This window comes from Lepidochelys kempii, chromosome 1 (genome assembly GCF_965140265.1).
Source record: "Lepidochelys kempii isolate rLepKem1 chromosome 1, rLepKem1.hap2, whole genome shotgun sequence".
Taxonomy (NCBI): domain Eukaryota; kingdom Metazoa; phylum Chordata; order Testudines; family Cheloniidae; genus Lepidochelys; species Lepidochelys kempii.
Window position 1 is genome coordinate 278,350,948 of NC_133256.1, and position 20,615 is coordinate 278,371,562.

General features: G+C 40.4%; 1 protein-coding gene across 1 annotated transcript in view; it reads right to left on the bottom strand.

The window, feature by feature from the left end:
- Nucleotides 1-9,566: 9,566 nt before the first annotated feature.
- OTOGL (otogelin like) overlaps nucleotides 9,567-20,615 on the bottom strand; it is a 129,184-nt gene continuing 118,135 nt past the window's right edge. The window contains exons 54-57 of the mRNA XM_073338544.1: nucleotides 19,442-19,561; nucleotides 17,427-17,476; nucleotides 13,562-13,637; nucleotides 9,567-9,853 (exon numbers count right to left, since the gene is read on the bottom strand). Of these exons, the coding sequence (XP_073194645.1) occupies nucleotides 9,653-9,853; nucleotides 13,562-13,637; nucleotides 17,427-17,476; nucleotides 19,442-19,561 (447 nt within the window). The 3' untranslated portion in view covers nucleotides 9,567-9,652. The remainder of the gene's footprint in view (nucleotides 9,854-13,561; nucleotides 13,638-17,426; nucleotides 17,477-19,441; nucleotides 19,562-20,615) is intronic.

Below are 20,615 nucleotides of genomic sequence, written 5' to 3' on the forward strand. Positions count from 1 at the left end.
TATGCCAAAACCTCTTGACAACATTTTCTTTTTTGAATATTTGTCCTTCCAATATATTGCACTGTTATACAAACTTTGAATATAGGCTAACAAATGAAAGTAAGTTATATTTATAATTATGGTCATGAACTCCTGCAGCACTAGCGAGGCACATTTTGGTTCTAGGTCCCAGTATGTAATGTTTTAGTAATAACAAAATATCTGTCACACAAGTCGTAATTCCATAGCCTTATATCTTTGTGCGTATGACTTCATTCAGAAGTTTACATGAATAAAATGAGCAAGATTTGCTTCTATGAGAGAACCTGAATCCTATCCATATTTATAATGTTGTATTCTACTTAACCATCTAATTTGCTCACACTGGATGTGCTATCTGCACTGGATGTGCTATGTTTGTCTTTCTTCCACAGGACAGAAGCGACTTTGTCTGTACAAAGTGTAAGCTGGTCTCCATATTGGAAGAGAAGGTTCAAGGTCTGGAGCAACAGGTATCGACCCTGCGTTGCATAAGAGAAACTGAAGATTTCCTGGACAGACGTCAGGATATGCTTCTATGGGCACAAGGTTATGAAGATTCAGAGCAGGCTGTACATCGGGGACAGGAGGACGGTGAAGAAATTTGGCATCATGTGACCTCCAGAAGAAAAAAGGGGAAAGTCCATGTACCAGCAACGCAGATAGAGGTAAGTAACCGTTTTCATGTTCTCTACACAGGTGCTAATGCGGAGAGCGGACCAGATGATACGTCTGAGGGAAGGGAGCAGAACAAGACTCCGCCGATTGGAAAGGCATGAGATGCACTGTCCTAGGGTTGGGAGTTCCATGACCACCGCTCCCAAGAGAAGGAGGCAGGTGGTGGTGGTCGGGGACTCTCTCCTCAGGGGGACTGAGTCATCTATCTGCCGCCCCGACCAGGAAAACCAAGAAGTCTGCTGCTTGCCAGGAGCTAAGATTCGTGATGTGATGGAGAGACTGCCGAGACTCATCAAGCCCTTGGATCACTACCCCTTCCTGCTTCTCCATGTGGGCACCAGTGATACTGCCAAGAATGACCCTGAGCGGATCACTGCAGACTACGTGGCTCTGGGAAGAAGGATAAAGGAGTTTGAGGAGCAAGTGGTGTTCTCGTCCATACTCCCCATGGAAGGAAAAGGCCTGGGTAGAGACCGTCGAATCATGGAAGTCAACAAATGGCTACGCAGGTGGTGTCGGAGAGAAGGCTTTGGATTCTTTGACCATGGGATGGTGTTCGAAGGAGGAGTGCTAGGCAGAGATGGGCTCCACCTAACGAAGAGAGGGAAGAGCATCTTTGCAAGCAGGCTGGCCAACCTCGTGAGGAGGGCTTTAAACTAGGTTCACCGGAGGAAGGAGACCAAAGCCCTGAGGTAAGTGGGGAAGTGGGATACCGGGAGGAAGCATGTACAGGAGTGCGTGAGAGGGGAGGGCTCCTGCCTCATACTGAGAAAGAGGGGCGATCAGTGGGTTATCTCAAGTGCCTATACACAAATGCACGAAGACTGGGAAACAAGCAGGGAGAACTGGAAGTCCTGGCAAAGTCAAGGAATTATGATGTGAATGGAATAACAGAGACTTGGTGGGATAATTCACATGACTGGAGTACTGTCATGGATGGATATAAGCTGTTCAGGAAGGACAGACCACCGGACCAGGGGGTCCTATAGGTGGTGCTATAGACCACCGGACCAGGGGGATGAGGTAGATGAGGCTTTCTTCCGGCAGCTCACGGAAGCTACTAGATCGCATGCCCTGATTCTCATGGGTGACTTTAATTTTCCTGATATCTGCTGGGAGAGCAATACAGCGGCGCATAGACAATCCAGGAAGTTTTTGGAAAGCGTAGGGGACAATTTCCTGGCGCAAGTGCTAGAGGAGCCAACTAGGGGGGGCGCTTTTCTTGACCTGCTGCTCACAAACCGGGTAGAATTAGTGGGGGAAGCAAAAGTGGATGGGAATCTGGGAGGCAGTGACCATGAGTTGGTTGAGTTCAGGATCCTGACGCAGGGAAGAAAGGTAAGCAGCAGGATACGGACCCTGGACTTCAGGAAAGCAGACTTCGACTCCCTCAGGGAACGGATGGCCAGGATCCCCTGGGGGACTAACTTGAAGGGGAAAGGAGTCCAGGAGAGCTGGCTGTATTTCAAGGAATCCCTGTTGAGGTTACAGGGACAAACCATCCCGATGAGTCGAAAGAATAGTAAATATGGCAGGCGACCAGCTTGGCTTAATGGTGAAATCCTAGCGGATCTTAAACATAAAAAAGAAGCTTACAAGAAGTGGAAGGTTGGACATATGACCAGGGAAGAGTATAAAAATATTGCTCGGGCATGTAGGAATGTTATCAGGAGGGCCAAATCGCACCTGGAGCTGCAGCTAGCCAGAGATGTCAAGAGTAACAAGAAGGGTTTCTTCACGTATGTTGGCAACAAGAAGAAAGCCAAGGAATGTGTGGGCCCCTTATTGAATGAGGGAGGCAACCTAGTGACAGAGGATGTGGAAAAAGCTAATGTACTCAATGCTTTTTTTGCCTCTGTTTTCACTAACAAGGTCAGCTCCCAGACTGCTGCGCTGGGCATCACAAAATGGGGAAGAGATGGCCAGCCCTCTGTGGAGATAGAGGTGGTTAGGGACTATTTAGAAAAGCTGGACGTGCACAAGTCCATGGGGCCGGACGAGTTCCATCCGAGAGTGCTGAAGGAATTGGCGGCTGTGATTGCAGAGCCATTGGCCATTATCTTTGAAAACTCGTGGCAAACCGGGGAAGTCCCGGATGACTGGAAAAAGGCTAATGTAGTGCCAATCTTTAAAAAAGGGAAGAAGGAGGATCCTGGGAACTACAGGCCAGTCAGCCTCACTTCAGTCCCTGGAAAAATCATGGAGCAGGTCCTCAAAGAATCAATCCTGAAGCACTTGCATGAGAGGAAAGTGATCAGGAACAGCCAGCATGGATTCACCAAGGGAAGGTCATGCCTGACTAATCTAATCGCCTTTTATGATGAGATTCCTGGTTCTGTGGATGAAGGGAAAGCAGTGGATGTATTGTTTCTTGACTTTAGCAAAGCTTTTGACACGGTCTCCCACAGTATTCTTGTCAGCAAGTTAAGGAAGTATGGGATGGATGAATGCACTACAAGGTGGGTAGAAAGCTGGCTAGATTGTCGGGCTCAACGGGTAGTGATCAATGGCTCCATATCTAGTTGGCAGCCGGTATCAAGTGGAGTGCCCCAAGGGTTGGTCCTGGGGCCGGTTTTGTTCAATATCTCCATAAATGATCTGGAGGATGGTGTGGATTGCACTCTCAGCAAATTTGCGGATGATACTAAACTGGGAGGAGTGGTAGATACGCTGGAGGGGAGGGATAGGATACAGAAAGACCTAGACAAATTGGAGGATTGGGCCAAAAGAAATCTGATGAGGTTCAATAAGGATAAGTGCAGGGTCCTGCACTTAGGACGGAAGAACCCAATGCACAGCTACAGACTAGGGACCGAATGGCTAGGCAGCAGTTCTGCGGAAAAGGACCTAGGGGTGACAGTGGACGAGAAGCTGGATATGAGTCAGCAGTGTGCCCTTGTTGCCAAGAAGGCCAATGGCATTTTGGGATGTATAAGTAGGGGAATTGCCAGCAGATCGAGGGACGTGATCATTCCCCTCTATTCGACATTGGTGAGGCCTCATCTGGAGTACTGTGTCCAGTTTTGGGCCCCACACTTCAAGAAGGATGTGGATAAATTGGAGAGAGTCCAGCGAAGGGCAACAAAAATGATTAGGGGACTGGAACACATGAGTTATGAGGAGAGGCTGAGGAAGCTGGGATTGTTTAGCCTGCAGAAGAGAAGAATGAGGGGGGATTTGATAGCTGCTTTCAACTACCTGAAAGGGGGTTCCAAAGAGGATGGCTCTAGACTGTTCTCAATGGTAGCAGATGACAGAACGAGGAGTAATGGTCTCAAGTTGCAGTGGGGGAGGTTTAGATTGGATATTAGGAAAAACTTTTTCACTAAGAGGGTGGTGAAACACTGGAATGCGTTACCTAGGGAGGTGGTAGAATCTCCTTCCTTAGAGGTTTTTAAGGTCAGGCTTGACAAAGCCCTGGCTGGGATGATTTAACTGGGAATTGGTCCTGCTTTGAGCAGGGGGTTGGACTAGATGACCTTCTGGGGTCCCCTCCAACCCTGATATTCTATGATTCTATGACAGGCAGGGCAGAAAAGGTGGGGGAGTTGCATTGTATGTAAGAGAGCAGTATGACTGCTCAAAGCTCAAGTATGAAACTGCAGAAAAACCTGAGAGTCTCTGGATTAAGTTTAGAAGTGTGAGCAACAGGGTGATGTCATGGTGGGAATCTACTATGGACCACCGGACCAGGGGGATGAGGTGGACGAGGCTTTCTTCGGCAACTCGCAGAAGTTACTAGATAGCACGCCCTGGTTCTCATGGCAGACTTCCATCACCCTGATATCTGCTGGGAGAGCAATACAGCAGTGCACAGACAATCCAGGAAGTTTTTGGAAAATGTAGGGGACAATTTCCTGGTGCAAGTGCTGGAAAAACCAGCTAGGGGCAGAGCTCTTCTTGACCTGCTGCTCACAAACTGGGAAGAATTAGTAGGGGAAGCAAAAGTGGATGGGACCCTGGGAGGCAGTGACCATGAGATGGTCGAGTTCAGGATCCTGACACAAGGAAGAAAGGAAAGCAGCAGAATACGGACCCTGGACTTCAGAAAAGCAGACTTTGACTCCCTCAGGGAACTGATGGGCAAGATCCCCTGGGAGAATAACATGAGGGGGAAAGGAGTCCAGGAGAGCTGGCTGTATTTTAAAGAATCCTTATTGAGGTTACAGGGACAAACCATCCCGATGTGTAGAAAGAATAGTAAATATGGCAGGCGACCAGCTTGGCTTAACAGTGAAATCCTTGCTGATCTTAAATACAAAAAAGAAGCTTACAAGAAGTGGAAGATTGGACAAATGACCAGGGATGAGTATAAAAATACTGCTCAGGCATGCAGGAGTGAAATCAAGGAAGGCCAAATCACACCTAGAGTTGCAGTTAGCAAGCGATGTTAAGAGTAACAAGAAAGGCTTCTTCAGATATGTTAGCAACAAGGGGAAAGTCAAGGAAAGTGTGGACCCCTTACTGAATGAGGGAGGCAACCTAGTGAGAGAGGATGTGGAAAAAGCTAATGTACTCAATGCTTTTTTTGCCTCTGTCTTCACGAACAAGGTCAGCTCTCAGACTACTGCACTGGGCAGCACAGCATGAGGAGGAGGGAACCAGCCCTCTGTGGACAAAGAAGTGGTTCGGGACTATTTAGAAAAGCTGGACGTGCACAAGTCCATGGGGCCGGATGCGTTGCATCAGAGAGTGCTAAAGGAGTTGGCGAATGTGATTGCAGAGCTATTGGCCATTATCTTTGAAAACTCGTGGCGATCAGGGGAAGTCCCGGACAACTGGAAAAGGCTAATGTAGTGCCCATCTTTAAAAAAGGGAAGAAGGAGGATCCTGGGAACTACAGGCCAGTCAGCCTCACCTCAGTCCCTGGAAAAATCATGGAGCAGGTCCTCAAGGAATCAATTCTGAAGCACTTAGAGGAGAGGAAAGTGATCAGGAACAGTCAGCATGGATTCACCAAGGGCAAGTCATGCCTGACTAATCTAATTGCCTTCTATGACAAGATAACTGGTTCTGTGGATGAAGGGAAAGCAGTGGACGTGTTGTTCCTTGACTTTAGCAAAGCTTTTGATACTGTCTCCCACAGTATTCTTGCCAGCAAGTTAAAGAAGTATGGGCTGAATGAATGGACAATAAGGTGGATAGAAAGCTGGCTAGATTGTCACGCTCAACAGGTAGTGATCAATGGCTCCATGTCTAGTTGGCAGCCGGTATCAAGTGGAGTGCCCCAAGGGTCGGCCCTCGGGCCGGTTGTGTTCAATATCTTCATAAAAATGATCTGGAGGATGGTGTGGACTGCACCCTCAGCAAGTTTGCAGATGACACTAAACTGGGAGGAGGGGTAGATACGCTGGAGAGTAGGGATAGGATACAGAGGGACCTAGACAAATTGGAAGATTGGGCCAAAAGAAATCTGATGAAGTTCAACACGGACAAGTGCAGAGTCCTGCACTTAGGACAGAAGAATCCAATGCACTGCTACAGACTAGGGACCAAATGGCTAGGCAGCAGTTCTGCAGAAAAGGACCTAGGGTTACCGTGGATGAGAAGCTGGATATGAGTCAACAGTGTGCCCTTGTTGCCAAGAAGGCCAATGGCATTTTGGGATGTATAAGTAGGGGAATTGCCAGCAGATCGAGGGACATGATCATTCCCCTCTATTCGACATTGGTGAGGCCTCATCTGGAGTACTGTGTCCAGTTTTGGGCCCCACACTACAAGAAGGATGTGGAAAAATTGGAAAAAGAGTCCAGCGGAGGGCAACAAAAATGATTAGGGGACTGGAACACATGAGTTATGAGGAGAGGCTGAGGTAACTGGGGATGTTTAGTCTACGGAAGAGAAGAATGAGGGGGGATTTGATAGCTGCTTTCAACTACCTGAAAGGGGGTTCCAAAGAGGATGGCTCTAGACTGTTCTCAGTGGTAGCAGATGACAGAACGAGGAGTAATGGTCTCAAGTTGCAGTGGGGGAGATTTAGGTTGGATATTAGGAAAAACTTTTTCACTAGGAGGATGGTGAAACACTGGAATGCGTTACCTAGGGAGGTGGTGGAATCTCCTTCCTTAGAAGTTTTTAAGGTCAGGCTTGACAAAGCCCTGACTGGGATGATTTTAATTGGGGATCGGTCCTGCTTTGAGCAGGGGGTTGGACTAGATGACCTCCTGAGGTCCCTTCCAACCCTGATATTTTATTCTATGATTCTGTGCTCAAAGTTTATGGAATGTTTAGCATGGTCTATGTACTCATTAAAACTCTAGGTGAAAACCTGGCCCCACTGATGTCAACATAAATTTTATCACTGAATTCACTGGGGTCAGGATTTCACCCATAATATTTTATATGTTGCTGCCACAGTCATTGTCTCAACTGGCTAAAGTGATTGGTTCCTGTTTCTGACTATTTATTGTATCTGCCTTCCCTACACAGAATAAAATAGACAAGCAGTATTCCAAAGATATATCCGTGTTGCTACGGTAGCAACTCTATTATGACCATTAGATGAATATTATTTCTTTATAATGATTAAATTTTTATAATTAAGGTTGCGTGTCTGTCATGGAAGTCATGGATTCTGTGACTTTCCACGATTTCTGTGACTTCCACAGCTGCAGCGGCCAGTGTGGCTGACCCAAGGCCCATCCAAGCAGCTGATCTCAGGGCCAACCCCTGAGGTGGCCCCAGAAACAGCCGCACTGGCCGCTGCTGGAACGGCCCCACAGCCAGTTGCACCGGCTGTTGCTGGAGCGGCCCCAGGGACAGCCGCATCAGCCGCTGCTTGGACAGCCCCGGGCAGCTGGTCCTGGTGACCACCCAAGCAGCGTCAGGTGCAGCTGGCCTCGGGGACCACCTGAGCAGCAGTCTTGGGGGCAGCTGAAGTAGCGGCCGGTGGGCGGCTCCCCAGAGCTGCAGTGCCCCAGGGCTCCTCCAGAGCTGCAGTGCCCCAGGGACGCTATGATTTAGTCAGTGGTATTTATAGTAAAGATCATGGACAGGTCATGGGCCCGTGAATTTTTGTTTATTGCCCATGACCTGTCCTTGACTTTTGACTAAAAATGCCAATGACTAAATTGTAGCCTTATTTATGATAAGATATTTTAAAGTATTAACCCAACTCACAATTTTTTATTATACATGGGGAACAAATATTTGATAATGGATTCTTCTATCTAGCATACAAAGGTATAATATGATCCAATAGTTGGAAAGTGAAGCTAAACAAATTGTTTGGAAATACATAGGAACAAGTTACAAAGCATTGTGGTGTATTCTCCATCACCGGCCATTTTAAAATCAAGAACAGATGTTTTTCTAAAAGATAAGATCTAGAAATTATTCTGGAGAAGTTCTATGACCTGTGTTATACAGATGGTCAAACTAGTTGATCACAATCGTCCCTTCTTTGAATCCATAGGAAGGGTGTCATGAATAACTGTGATTGATTTAAATTTATATACTATTTTTCTCCATAATCAGCCAAATTTAGTTCACAGAAGATGGAAAGTTAGGTTTCACATATGAAGTGATGAATGATACAAAACAGCCTTAACTTTTAAATATATTTATTTTGTGTTTTTATATTGACTATTTCTCATTATAAAAACAATATAATAATACAGCCTCATTATTATTTTATTAAATTCTGACAGTTTAAATATCTATTGTATGAGAATTGCTTGCCCAAGAAATTTTGAGATTCTTAGCCAAGAATTTTAGTTTCAAAATAATATACAACATGAGTGAACGCCTGGCCGCACTGAAGTCAATGGCTTAACTACCAATGACTTCAACCAGGTTAGGAATTCACCACTGAGTTTCTAGGGTAAGCAATACTTCTGAAAATGGGCATAAAGCTAGATTCTCAATTCGTAAGAATTACAATAAATAGTTGATGGCTAAGAAAATGGAGAGCACTTCTGGCAGCAAATATACAGACCATGTGCATCCACAGACTAATTATATATGAATTTCACTTATCTCCTTACAATCAATGTTATATCCTTTTCAGAGGGAGCATGTTTCTTCTTGACTCCAAATGATTTGAGACTTAGATTCAGCAAGTGTTTCCAATCTTAATATTCCTTTTAAAACAATCTTTAAATTTAGTTAATTTAAATAAAAAGTACTGAACATGAGCATTTAAACCCATGAAACAAAGGGTAAAACCAAAGCAGAAGGTGCACTGGTCCACTTTCAAAACAGAATACATTCACAGAATCTCACTCCAACATCCTCATAAAATAAACAGCAATTTCTCCTCTGATTGGTTTTAAAAAGTTAAACATTGATTTAAAGTATAAGTCTACAGTGAACGGCACAGTTTTTACATATTTTTAACAGAAGTCTGAACCACCCTCCATACTTGGCCCCTTCTATCCAATCATAATATTTAAAATGTATATATGATATTAAAAAAGCAAAATGCCATAGATTTAAGGAATGTAACATTATACTAGGATTTAGACCACAGGTTTTTTAAAAATACAAAATTAAAAAGACTACATTCATCATGTTGCTCAGTGGGTTCAAGTTTAAGCGGATTTCAGTCACTGAGTAATGCCTAATGGAACTGCTAATAAGATAAAAGCAAAAGTTTTCACAAAAATTAACTTTTGGATACAGATGGCCCAATTCAATCAAGTTTAAATTTTAAAAATCAAATTAGTTTTCAGCAGCATATTGGAGAGAAGTAAATAATTGTCAAATTAATAATCTGATATAAAAGAAATTATATATGTATATTTGCCAATGTCTGAAAATGTTTTTGCTGTAATATTTCTATGCAATTTCTACTAAATTTGCTAAGAAACCAAGCTGTCTGAAACATTACGGATAAAATATATTTTTCTATATAGTATTTATTCAGTCTGTCCAATGCCAAAAAAATATAATTCAACGATAGGAAGCCAACTTCAATTCTCACTGTGAAATCAGATACAAGGAATCCATCAGATGTTCAATTCCATTGGCACGAACAGTCTGTAGGCTCTTGGATGATGTACATCACTTCAGTGCCATTTCCTGAGCAGTATAGTGGCACAGTCAGGTTCTGTACTCCATTTTCACGACAACATTTACAGAATCTTAAATGGCTATTGATATTGACATTAAAAATTGTAGCTGAGGGGCATTTCCCTTCACAGGAAGCCACATTTATCTATTAGTGACAGAGAAAGAGAAATTATCAATTTCATTAACAAGATGAAACAAAACATTTTAAAATTAACTGCAATCAGAATCTGTTTTTACACCTAAAAATATCCAGGATTTTGTAAAGGATTCTGATACGTAATAATTATTTTCCCTATTAAAAATCATTTGAAAGTTATCACATACAAAACTATGTTACATGGTTATGTCAATTCTAAGTTGAGGTGAGCCTCTTTGTTCTTGCCTTTTCTTTTTTAAATGAAGTCAGCTTCTAAATGTGGAATTGTTTTGTACTCGTGACCACATATGTTGGCTGAGCCTGAACAAAATGTGGTGCTTTACTGTAAAGCTGTTTACCACTAACTTTTACCTTATACTACCTTCTTCTCCAAGCAATCCACTCCCTGTTCCTGGCCTAGCACTGTTGTGGAAGAGCATCTAGGCTTTTGAAGGTAATGAGACAGATACAGAGATAATATATAAGAGATGACTTAAGTTATATCCAGGTGGATCTACATGGTAATCATCAATCAAGGCCTGATCCAAAGCCCACTGAAGTCAACGGAAAGATTCCATTGGGCTCTGGATAGCAGGCCCTTAAAGAGGGATATTATTCCTGTGAGAGCAAAACCCTACCCCACACAGAGTTTCCTATAACCTAAGAAGAGAATCTTCAGATTTTCTTCTCCCTTCTCTAGTTCTGAGAATTTAAACCTGATTGAGAAACTGTTTAAGCTCAAAAACTTGTCCTGCCATCACTAAACTCCTAAAATAGATGGATATATTTATAACTCTTAAACTGTGCAGCTAAAGCTGCGTCCTTTACTGTTGGTGGATTAATCTAAGCAACCTGTGGAAAAGTCAATCTTAAGTATCCCTCTGCGGGATCAAGAGCGGAAGCACACTAGTGTGATAGCTTTCTCCTTCCTCTTTCAATATGGCTGGCAGCTAGAGAACTGTCCTTAGCCACACTATCACTCTGATAGATATATCTGAAAGTATGAGAGCAGAGGTTAGGTCAGCAAGAAACAAGGTGGGTGGATGGGGTAGTGGAGGTTGCATAAAAGTACTTGTGCCACAGAATCAAATTGCCATTTTTTGTATTATTTGTTTGGGACTTGAACTTTGGCTATGACTACACTTATGGCAGCATACATAGTACATACACTGCACACTCCCCTGGCACAGGTATAAATAGCATTGTAGACCATGAAACACTTCCTAACCGAGTGAAGACACGCTAGAGCCTTAGGGTGTATACCCAACATGGCTCTCTACACACACAAGCAGTGCCTCCCATATGTGTCCCACTGCCTCCCAGCTGCTGGAGACTTTCCCCGCTGTCTTCCCCCGACAGAACCTTTCACTGCCGCACATAACTACACATCACAATGAGGACACAGCCTACTTTTCACTGCAGCATGTAGCTACACATAACCTATATGCCATTGCAAGTGTAGACAAGGTCTCTATTACCATGAGTGGTATCCTGACCTTACCAACTTCAATGGGACCTGGATTTCATCCAATACTTACAGCATATAAAGAGTTTTCTGATCTGCTATTGTGCTGGGGCAGATTAGAATGCTGATACACAGTTGTAGAATACACAGAATCATGAAATAACATCCATAGATACGTTACATACAAATTGCCATAGTGATTCAGAGTAGTAGTCCATCCAGTCCAGTATCCTGTCTCTGACAGTTGACAGAACCAGATACTTCAGAGGATGGTATTAGAACTTTGCAGTAGGCAATTTGTTCCACAGTTGCCTGCACATAGGTTTCATCCCAAGCTTTAATAGTTAGAGATCGGCTTAAACCCTAAATCATAGAATCACAGGACTGGAAGGAACCTCGAGAGGTCATCTAGTCCAGTCCTCTGCACTCATGGCAGGACTAAGTATTATCTAGACCATTCCTGACAGGTGTTTGCCTAACCTACTCTTAAAAATCTCCAGTGATGGATATTCCACAACCTCCATAGGCAATTTATTCCAGCACAAGCTTTAATATCGCTTCCAAAGATTAGGTTTTGAATGATAACTCTGTATCTTCTTGATATGCATATAAATGTCTAATCCCTTTTTGAATCTTGTTAAGTTCTTGGTCTCAACAACTTCTTGTGGCAATGAGTTCCACAGCTTAATTACACATTGTATGAAAAAGTATTTCTTTTATTGATTGTGAATATCCTACTTTTTCACTTCATTGATAGTCCCCTAGTTCTTGTAATATGAGACAGGGAGAACAGTTGCTCCCAATCCATCATCTCTACGCCATTCATTATTGTATATACGTCTATCATGTCTGTCTTATTTGTCTTCTTCCTAATGTACACAATCCCATTCTTTTCAATCTCTCTTCATCTGCAAGTTTTTCCATGACCTTGAATATTCCCGTCCCTGTTCTCTGAACCACCTCTAGTTTTGCAATACAATTTTTGAGATGGGGTGATCTATACTGTACACAGTATTCCAGGATAGGCCACATCACTGATTTAAAGACATATTTTGGGGGATTATTCTCCCTCCCGTTCCTTATGCATCCTAATACCTTGTTAGCTTTTTTTGATTGCAGCTGTGCATTGAGTAAAGGTTTTCAATGAGCTATTTTGGATTGATACAGTTAATTTAGAACCTTATAAGAGTAGCTTAAATTTTTCCTCTCAGTGTGCATTACTTTTATATTTGCCTACATTAAATTTCATTTGCCGTCATGTTGTCCATTTACATAATTTGTGTAGATCTCTCTGAAATTCTCAGTCTTCTCTGACCCTGACTAACGTAAATAACTTTGTCAGCTGCAAACTTTGCTACGCCCTTATTCACAGTCCTTTCCAGATCATTAATAAATATATTAAACACCACAGGACCTAGTATGGAAGTGTGGGACACCTGCTGTTAACCTTTTGCAATAATGAAAATGGACCACTTAAACCTACTCTTTGCATTCTACGTACTAGCCAACTTTTGATCCATAACAATACTTTGCTTTTCACCCCACAACTATTTGGTTTTTTTAATAGCCTCTTGTCTAGGACCTTGTTAAAGGCCTTTTGGAAGGCTAAATAAATTATGTCAACTGGTTCTCCTTTTTCCACATTCACACATGCACGTAACAGGTTTTATACCCGAGACCTCACCAAAGCAGAGAGGTATGATGTCTTATTAAATGATCTCCATAAAGGCTATCATCAATGTATGATATAGAGAGACTTGTCACGTGGAAGAGAGAAGAACATTTACGTCAGAGAGCTCTTTAAGGAGGAATATGTTTCCATCATTGAGCAGGGGGTTGGACTAGATGACCTCCTGAGGTCCCTTCCAACCCTGATATTCTATGATCATTTATAAGTGGAAGCATTTATACTCCCTTTTTTGTGTAACTCCTCTTTAGGGATGTTATTTCATGATGGAGAGGTCAGTGACTTTGTCAGTGATACGCAATTATACTGTGTACTTTTCATTTGAAGTCAGCTGTTATTCCAGGTAGAAGGGGTCAGCACTTCTGACCATGTATGGGCAAAAGTAATTAATTTTTACCCACACTTATGAGTAGAATAACATTTCCAGGGTGAGAGGTCTGCTTGATGAGATGATAACAGCATTTTTTTGTTGTATATTGATGTCTGCAATCCTTTTTCATACTTGTTTTATTAGTATGACTCATGCTCATTATGAAACACAAAGGCAGCAGTTTTCTATACTTACAGGCCTCTGACTTATACAGTCACTTTTTCTTATGGTTGTTCTGACCGTCACTTTCTGGCAAATCCTTTCTTCCTTTCTACCTGATAACATATAGAAAATGTTTATTCATTAAATATACATTGTGCTCTGTTTATTCATTCTTTAAAATGAATTGTTACATTTTAAATTAATAAGATGGTAAAATATTATGTCCATATCTAAATCATTAGGCAGTGACAAACCAGGAATATATTAATAAACGTTACCTGGAAAAAAATACCATACTTTCTAATTATCATATATGAAGACATTAATCAGCATAGTCATAGCACATATAAAGAGGCTACAACTGTTGAAATGTTAGATTTAATAGTTATGTGAAATGTGATTTAATAGTTATGTTGTAAAGCTTTTGAAGATTGAACCCACATAGCAAAGACAAACCCAGTGAATAGAAAAGGGCAAAATGCTGTTTTTCAAACCCTATCAATACTAAGGCTGAACTTATGAAAATAACAGACACTAACTTGAAATTAGTGTTAATTATATTTATTTAAAAGACATATTTTAAATAATTATATCCTTGCTCTTGCTCCTTAGAACACTTCTGGAACTGGCCATCATTAGAAGATAAGCCAGCTTTAAATATGCAGCACACAGACTAGGGTCCAGGTTTACTGATTATGGGAGAGATTTGACAGGGCTTTGGGAAATCTTAGTAGGAGATATGCACATCTCCTCTACGTATGGGGGGTATTTTGTACTAAAAACTACTCCCGCAGCTGGAGCTAGTAGTACTCGGGATAGCAAATGCGCAGAGAGGTTTATGAAAATATTACATTTTTTGCGGTTATGTATTTTTGTGGATTTTTCTTCTAGCCTTTGGATAATGAAGCTATCCAAATATTAAGGAGGATACTTGTGACACAAAACAACTAAAACCATGATACTGAAACAAATGCAAAGGTTACACAAAACCCCCATACCACAGGACACAAGACAAGTTGTGCTAGCTGTATCTATTATACAATATACTTCTACTACACCGATCTCACAACCAAATCAGAAGTCACTGTATAACTGTGTTGCCACATAATCATTTTTCATCTTCAGCATCTAAATTAAGTGGGACTAACCAACAAAGTCCCTCTTCACTTTCAGCACAATCCCATTCCTGCTCCACAGGAAAGGAAGAACATATGTTTTGTAAGATCAGCAAGCTCTGAGCAATCCAGTGACACACGTGGAGTAGCTACCGGACCAGTGGGTATCTTGTATGTATGTCAGGAGTAAAGCACGACTCTTCTGGCTTCAGGGGACAGATGCCATGCTATCCTCTGACAAATACTATGCAGAATCAAGATCATGTTGGTTGGTATACTAAACACTGTACTCTCTTACCAAAATTGCTGTGCAAGGACTTGTCTAAACAGTGATTTAGTGTGCAGCAAGCAAGCGGTGTAAATCTACAGTGCGTCACTCATTGTGCACTAAGTAGCCATGTGAACTGTGCTACTGCACACTAAAAGTTACATAGTGCATTTTGATCTACTACTGACAGCACATTCCAGCCGTTAATAGGCTTAATCCTGAGCACTGAGCAATAGGATCCTACAGAGGATCTCTGCTCTATGGAAGATTCCAGGGGATCAGTACCTCTCAGGATCAGGCCTAATACCAGTATGGTATTGGTTATATTACATTGATAGTAATGTATAAATATATCCCTACAAACAATTATGTTACGTAAAAAAGATTATGTTATATAAAAAAGAAAATACATTATTAAAAATAATAATACCTGGTTCACAATTTATACTATCAGTAGAGACTACAGGGCTAATGGCAAAGGGTAATACACCCATTCCAGAACCTGGCAGAATTATTAGGAATATAAGTTTCTTGTAAAATAAAAACATTTTTACACAAATGACATTTCATTAATTCTTACACTGCCAATTACCATTTTTCTTTTGGTAAAAAAGTAATGAACTTCTCTGTTTGCCTTCAAATTTAGGAATACTGTAGTTGCTGAAAATCTCACGGATAACACCCTACACATAGTACTTTCCTGGTTAAGAGAAAACTTCAACAGTGTTTCCAGGCATACCACATTTTTGCAATGGGTATTTCATGACTATGGCAAGGTAAGAATTAAGTATATGAACTCACTTTGCATGCACTTAATCAAGCTCTTTTCAAAAGGATTACTTGTTCCCATTACAACCCCCAGGTGTTGCAAGCTCTATTTTTAATTTGTCTTTTTAATGGCTTTACCCCAGGGCACATGCTTTTAGTTTGAAAACACAAAAACAAATAAAAAATAAAATAGCATGTAATTGTATGTATTGTATTTTTGTTCTTAGCAGCCACCTCAGCAAATATTTCTGAAGTATAACAATGCCTTTCCTGAGGCCACAGAATATTGTGAAAGCTAAATCTTTCCTGATTACTGCAAAAGGCAGAAAATATTTGTAGCCATTAATACTTTAGTCTCATTCTCTAAATGAAACCCACCCAACTTGTATGGCTTCAGTGAAATATTTTGCAACTTTACTCCAACCAGTAAAGGAATAATCCCTTTGAAAGACGCTAGCATAATCCTTGTGCAGGTTTTTTTTTATTAATATTATTATTGGTTTTCAGTCTGAAAAAAGTACTAGATTAAGCTACAATCATTTCTGGCTTCTTTGCTGTGTATATGAAGGAACAACATTCCATCCACATTCCTAAAAATTGATTTTCAGGGCCTTGTATGCCATGGATGCTAAATATAATTTTATTTGATAACTATGAATAAATATATGCCTTTATGCAGCCGCTCTTTTAAGAGAGATACAGGTATACATATGCAGCTACATATTGTACTTTTGACTGTCACAAATATGACACAGTGCAATATGAAACTATACTTGTGTGTTCTTATGCGATATTATTGATTACAGCTCATTTTAAAAAATGAAATTCAGGATTTCAAAGGCATTTTATGCCCCAAAATTTTAATTCTGAAGAAAAAAAAATGGTGTTTTCCAAGCAGCTCTATTTTTTACTTTTATTCGCTATTTATACAGAATCAAGGGTTTTATTTTATGTAGTTTAGAAATCACAGCCTAAATAACAAAGCTTTTTGTTCTTCAGAACTACACAGGACCAGATTCTGTTCTCAGTCTGTTTTTACACTGGAGTAAAAAGAAATCAGAATCTGTCACATAACTACACCATAATTAAGAACCTGTATGTTTTAAACATGCACATTCATAGAATGTGAATATATAGCTACATAGCACAAGTGTTCATTTGGTTTAGATTTGTGCCTTTTATCACCATCAATAATAATTTGCTCTACACCCTACAATTTTTTCATATTTTGGATTTAAATGCATTTCCCAAGATGGAAAGAGTTAACTTTTCAATTTAAAAAATATTGTATTCCAGCACTCTGACCCTAGAAAACATAAAAGAACAAAACAGAATAAACCCATAATTATACAATTTGTTTCAATATGATCAAAATAGGTATCAATTTTAGAAAATTTGTTCTGAGCTTTTATAGAGAACACTATAAATATGTATATGTATAGTTTTGGAGTAATCTTAACAACAAACCAATCTTTTCATTATTTAAATTGGGATCACTTTTCATCTTCCTCAGGCTGTCTTTGGAGAGATTTGGTTATACTCCAGAAGGATAAGGTTAAATATCACCATATCAGCAGCCATATGAAGCAAGGCTTTTCAATAAACAGTTGTTAAAGAACTATAACAATTTTGTTTGATTTGGGGACTGCATGCTTTTTCCTTCCTTATGTCCCAGCAACTGAGTTAAAAAAACACTGCTCTCCAAAACCAAAGCCAAACTAGCATGTATTGCAGTAGCTTTCTTCACTTACACGTCTTGCAGCAGCCATCATTATAAGTCTGCACAGTGCCTCCATTCTAGGAAAAGAAAGGGGAAATATATCAAAAAAGACTGTGCCCAATGCAATGCCCTGCTGTATCCAATTACATTTAGAACATAATGGGCCAAATCTTCAGTTGGTGTAAATTGGTGCACTATCACCGATGTCAATGAAGTTACAAAAATTCACATCAGCAAAGGCTCTGGGTCAAAATCTCCAAGCTGTTTTGAAATATAATATTTGAAAATGAACTTGCCATTATGATTGAGCATATCTGAGCTGGTCTCTTTTAACTCAAGAGAGCAGTCATCTTCAGACATTACCATCCATTCTCCCACTGATGGCTCAATTAACATTGGGAGTCACTTGGATAGTTAAAAAATTCCATATATGAGTAAAATGTAATTTTGTTCAAGATTCAAAAGAATTTACATTGCTCATGTACCACAGAAATGAGCACAGTGAAGATTCCAATTAGATAGCTATTTACTACTGAATACCTATAATTTTGCCTCATGTAATATATTTTCAGAGCTCTAATTCATCCCTTCATTCTAGTTTTTTGGTTTTCCTTTCACATTTTATAATTAACTTTTCTTATGGTTTTCTTCTCAAATGTATTGTAGGTAGGACTGAAGCGGAAATGCAGAAAACATATCAAAAAGAGGAGATATTCCTCTTTAAATTAAAAAAAGAAAGGATCTCTCTCATGTGGAACTGGCATAAATAAGAGCTAAACTGTCCACTTTTAATACATTTACAAAAATTGCAGATAAAGCAGGAGAGTGGATGGGATAGCAGTCTTGTACTAATACCGTACAAAATATTTTTTTTAACTTACAGTATTGGTTTTCTATATTGTTATAGAGAAATCACTGAATATGTTGATCAATTTTTCAAAAATGAGCACTTCAGGTTACCTTCCGAAATCCATATTAGCTCCTAAATTAACCTAACCTGATTTTCAAAACTGCTGACCAACCTCAACTCTCACTTGAGATCAGTGCTGAGCACTTCTGAAAATCAGGTTGAACTGATTCAGAAGGATAATTTTAGGAACACATTCTGGAAAATCTTGGCCATTATTATTAAAGAAAGACCCTAACAGAATGTGATGAAAAAGCTCCGGAAATAAGAAAATGTTTTTAACGGTGTCAACGTTACTTTATGATAAGGTGCTTTATTTGGGATAGACAGGAGAGTAGCTCTGTGCCCTTTCTAAATAGCATGTAACACATTTATAGATCTTGTGCAGAATTTGAAATCAGTACTCAGGACAGATACTGCAATGTATTTTTAGGAGCATTGCTTGAACAGCCACAAGTGCAAGAACTAGAATGTACAAAAAACAGAATAATTAATTAGGATAAAAGCAAGAAACCTATATTCCCTAAACAACAACAACAAAAGTGTGTGTGTGTGTGTGAAGTATCTTTGAACTATAGTTATTTGGTTTATATATGTTAATTTTTAGGTAGGTACACTAAGTAATTTGTAATCTTCATGAACCAGAGCTATTTGTTTCACGCAGAGCACAAAGTCAGCAAGCCTCTTGAAGTGTTTCTAATCTTTGTTCAATTTATGGCATTTTGAAACTGTGCTGCTGCACATTTATCTGCAAACTTGCTAAGTGGCATGAAACAGCTTATTTCATTTATGTGTTTATAAACTCTGTGAATTATAGGTCCTATTCAGAACTCTCTGCTCAGACAAAAGGAAAGGTAGTAAGAACCCTATAAGAGTGCAGCTTAATACCAATCAAACAAAATTTTGAAAGTGCACATTGTTTGGGATGTATGATATAACCCTAAAAACAAACAGAAGAATAGTACATAAGAACATTAATTGCTCATTTTAAAGTTGTTACTTACCAAATTTTTTTTAGATTAATCATTCTATGGAAAGTATAATATGGTTGTCAGATCCATAATGGTTCTGAAATGAATGCCAAGCTCCAAAACAAAAGATTAGTTATTACGATTTAAAATCACAAAGTACAAACCTTTGTGCATTCAGTCTCATTAAAAGGGGGGCAGACAACACTAGATCCCAGTATCATAGCACCTACAGCAGTCTTTGCACACTCATATTTGGTGCAATTGGAGGCCCAGGTGCTTCCCTCCTACAAATACAAAACAAAAATACCAGAACAGACAGCAAGTTACAGCGGCACTGACACTAGAATATTGCTTAGTTATAAAGGTGTTATTTCCACATGTAGCCACTAAGATAGTGGACAGACCCTGCACTCTATTCCTCGCCAATGCACCAGCCGGAAGGAAAAGAGCCTGCACCAGAAAAAGGGCTGGTGCAACTTACTTCCCTGTGAATCAGAGTGGAAACTGAATTACGACTCAGAATCAGTAAGAGTCATAGAGTTTAAGGCCAGAAGGAATCACCAGATCATCTACGCTGATGACCTGTAGATCACAGGCCACCAAAATCACCTAGCACCTGCACATTAAACCCAGCCACCAAAATTAGATCAATGCATTATCGTCCACAGGAAGAGAATAGGAGGGACCAAGATGCTTCAGTGCCTGAGGCTCCTGCAACGGCAGGGAATTGATTATGCCAGATATACATAGATAATCCCAGTAAGTGATTCACACTCCAAACCGCAGAGGAAAATGAAAATACCTCAAGGTCACTGACTATCTGACCTGTGGGAAAATTCCATCCCAATCCCACATATGGCCATCAGTTCGACCTTGAGCACGTGAGCATGAACCAGCCAGCTAAGCATGTGAGAGACAGACTGTTCAGTGCCATTTCAGAGCATTGGCCCCCCTGTCCAGTGTCCCATCTCCAACCATTTCTGATGCTTCAGAGGAAGGAGACTAAAAACAAAAACAAAACAAAAAACCCAAACCCAGAATACACTGGGAAAAGGTGAAATCCCTTCCTGATATCCTGCAGGTGACCATGAAGGATGAGCTGTAGGAACATATGAATATTAATCTTCTTAATATTATTAATCTTTCATTTATATCACACCTGTGATCCCAAAATGCTTTACAACCTCTCCAAAAAGTATATAGTACAGGAATCACTAACACCAATCACTGGAAGGCAGCCACTGTTTTGTGTTCTGAGCCTCTACCAAAAACCATAATAGTAGCCATTGACCCAATCCTCTCTTTACATCTCAAGTTGGCAAGTTTGCTTAAGTGTTT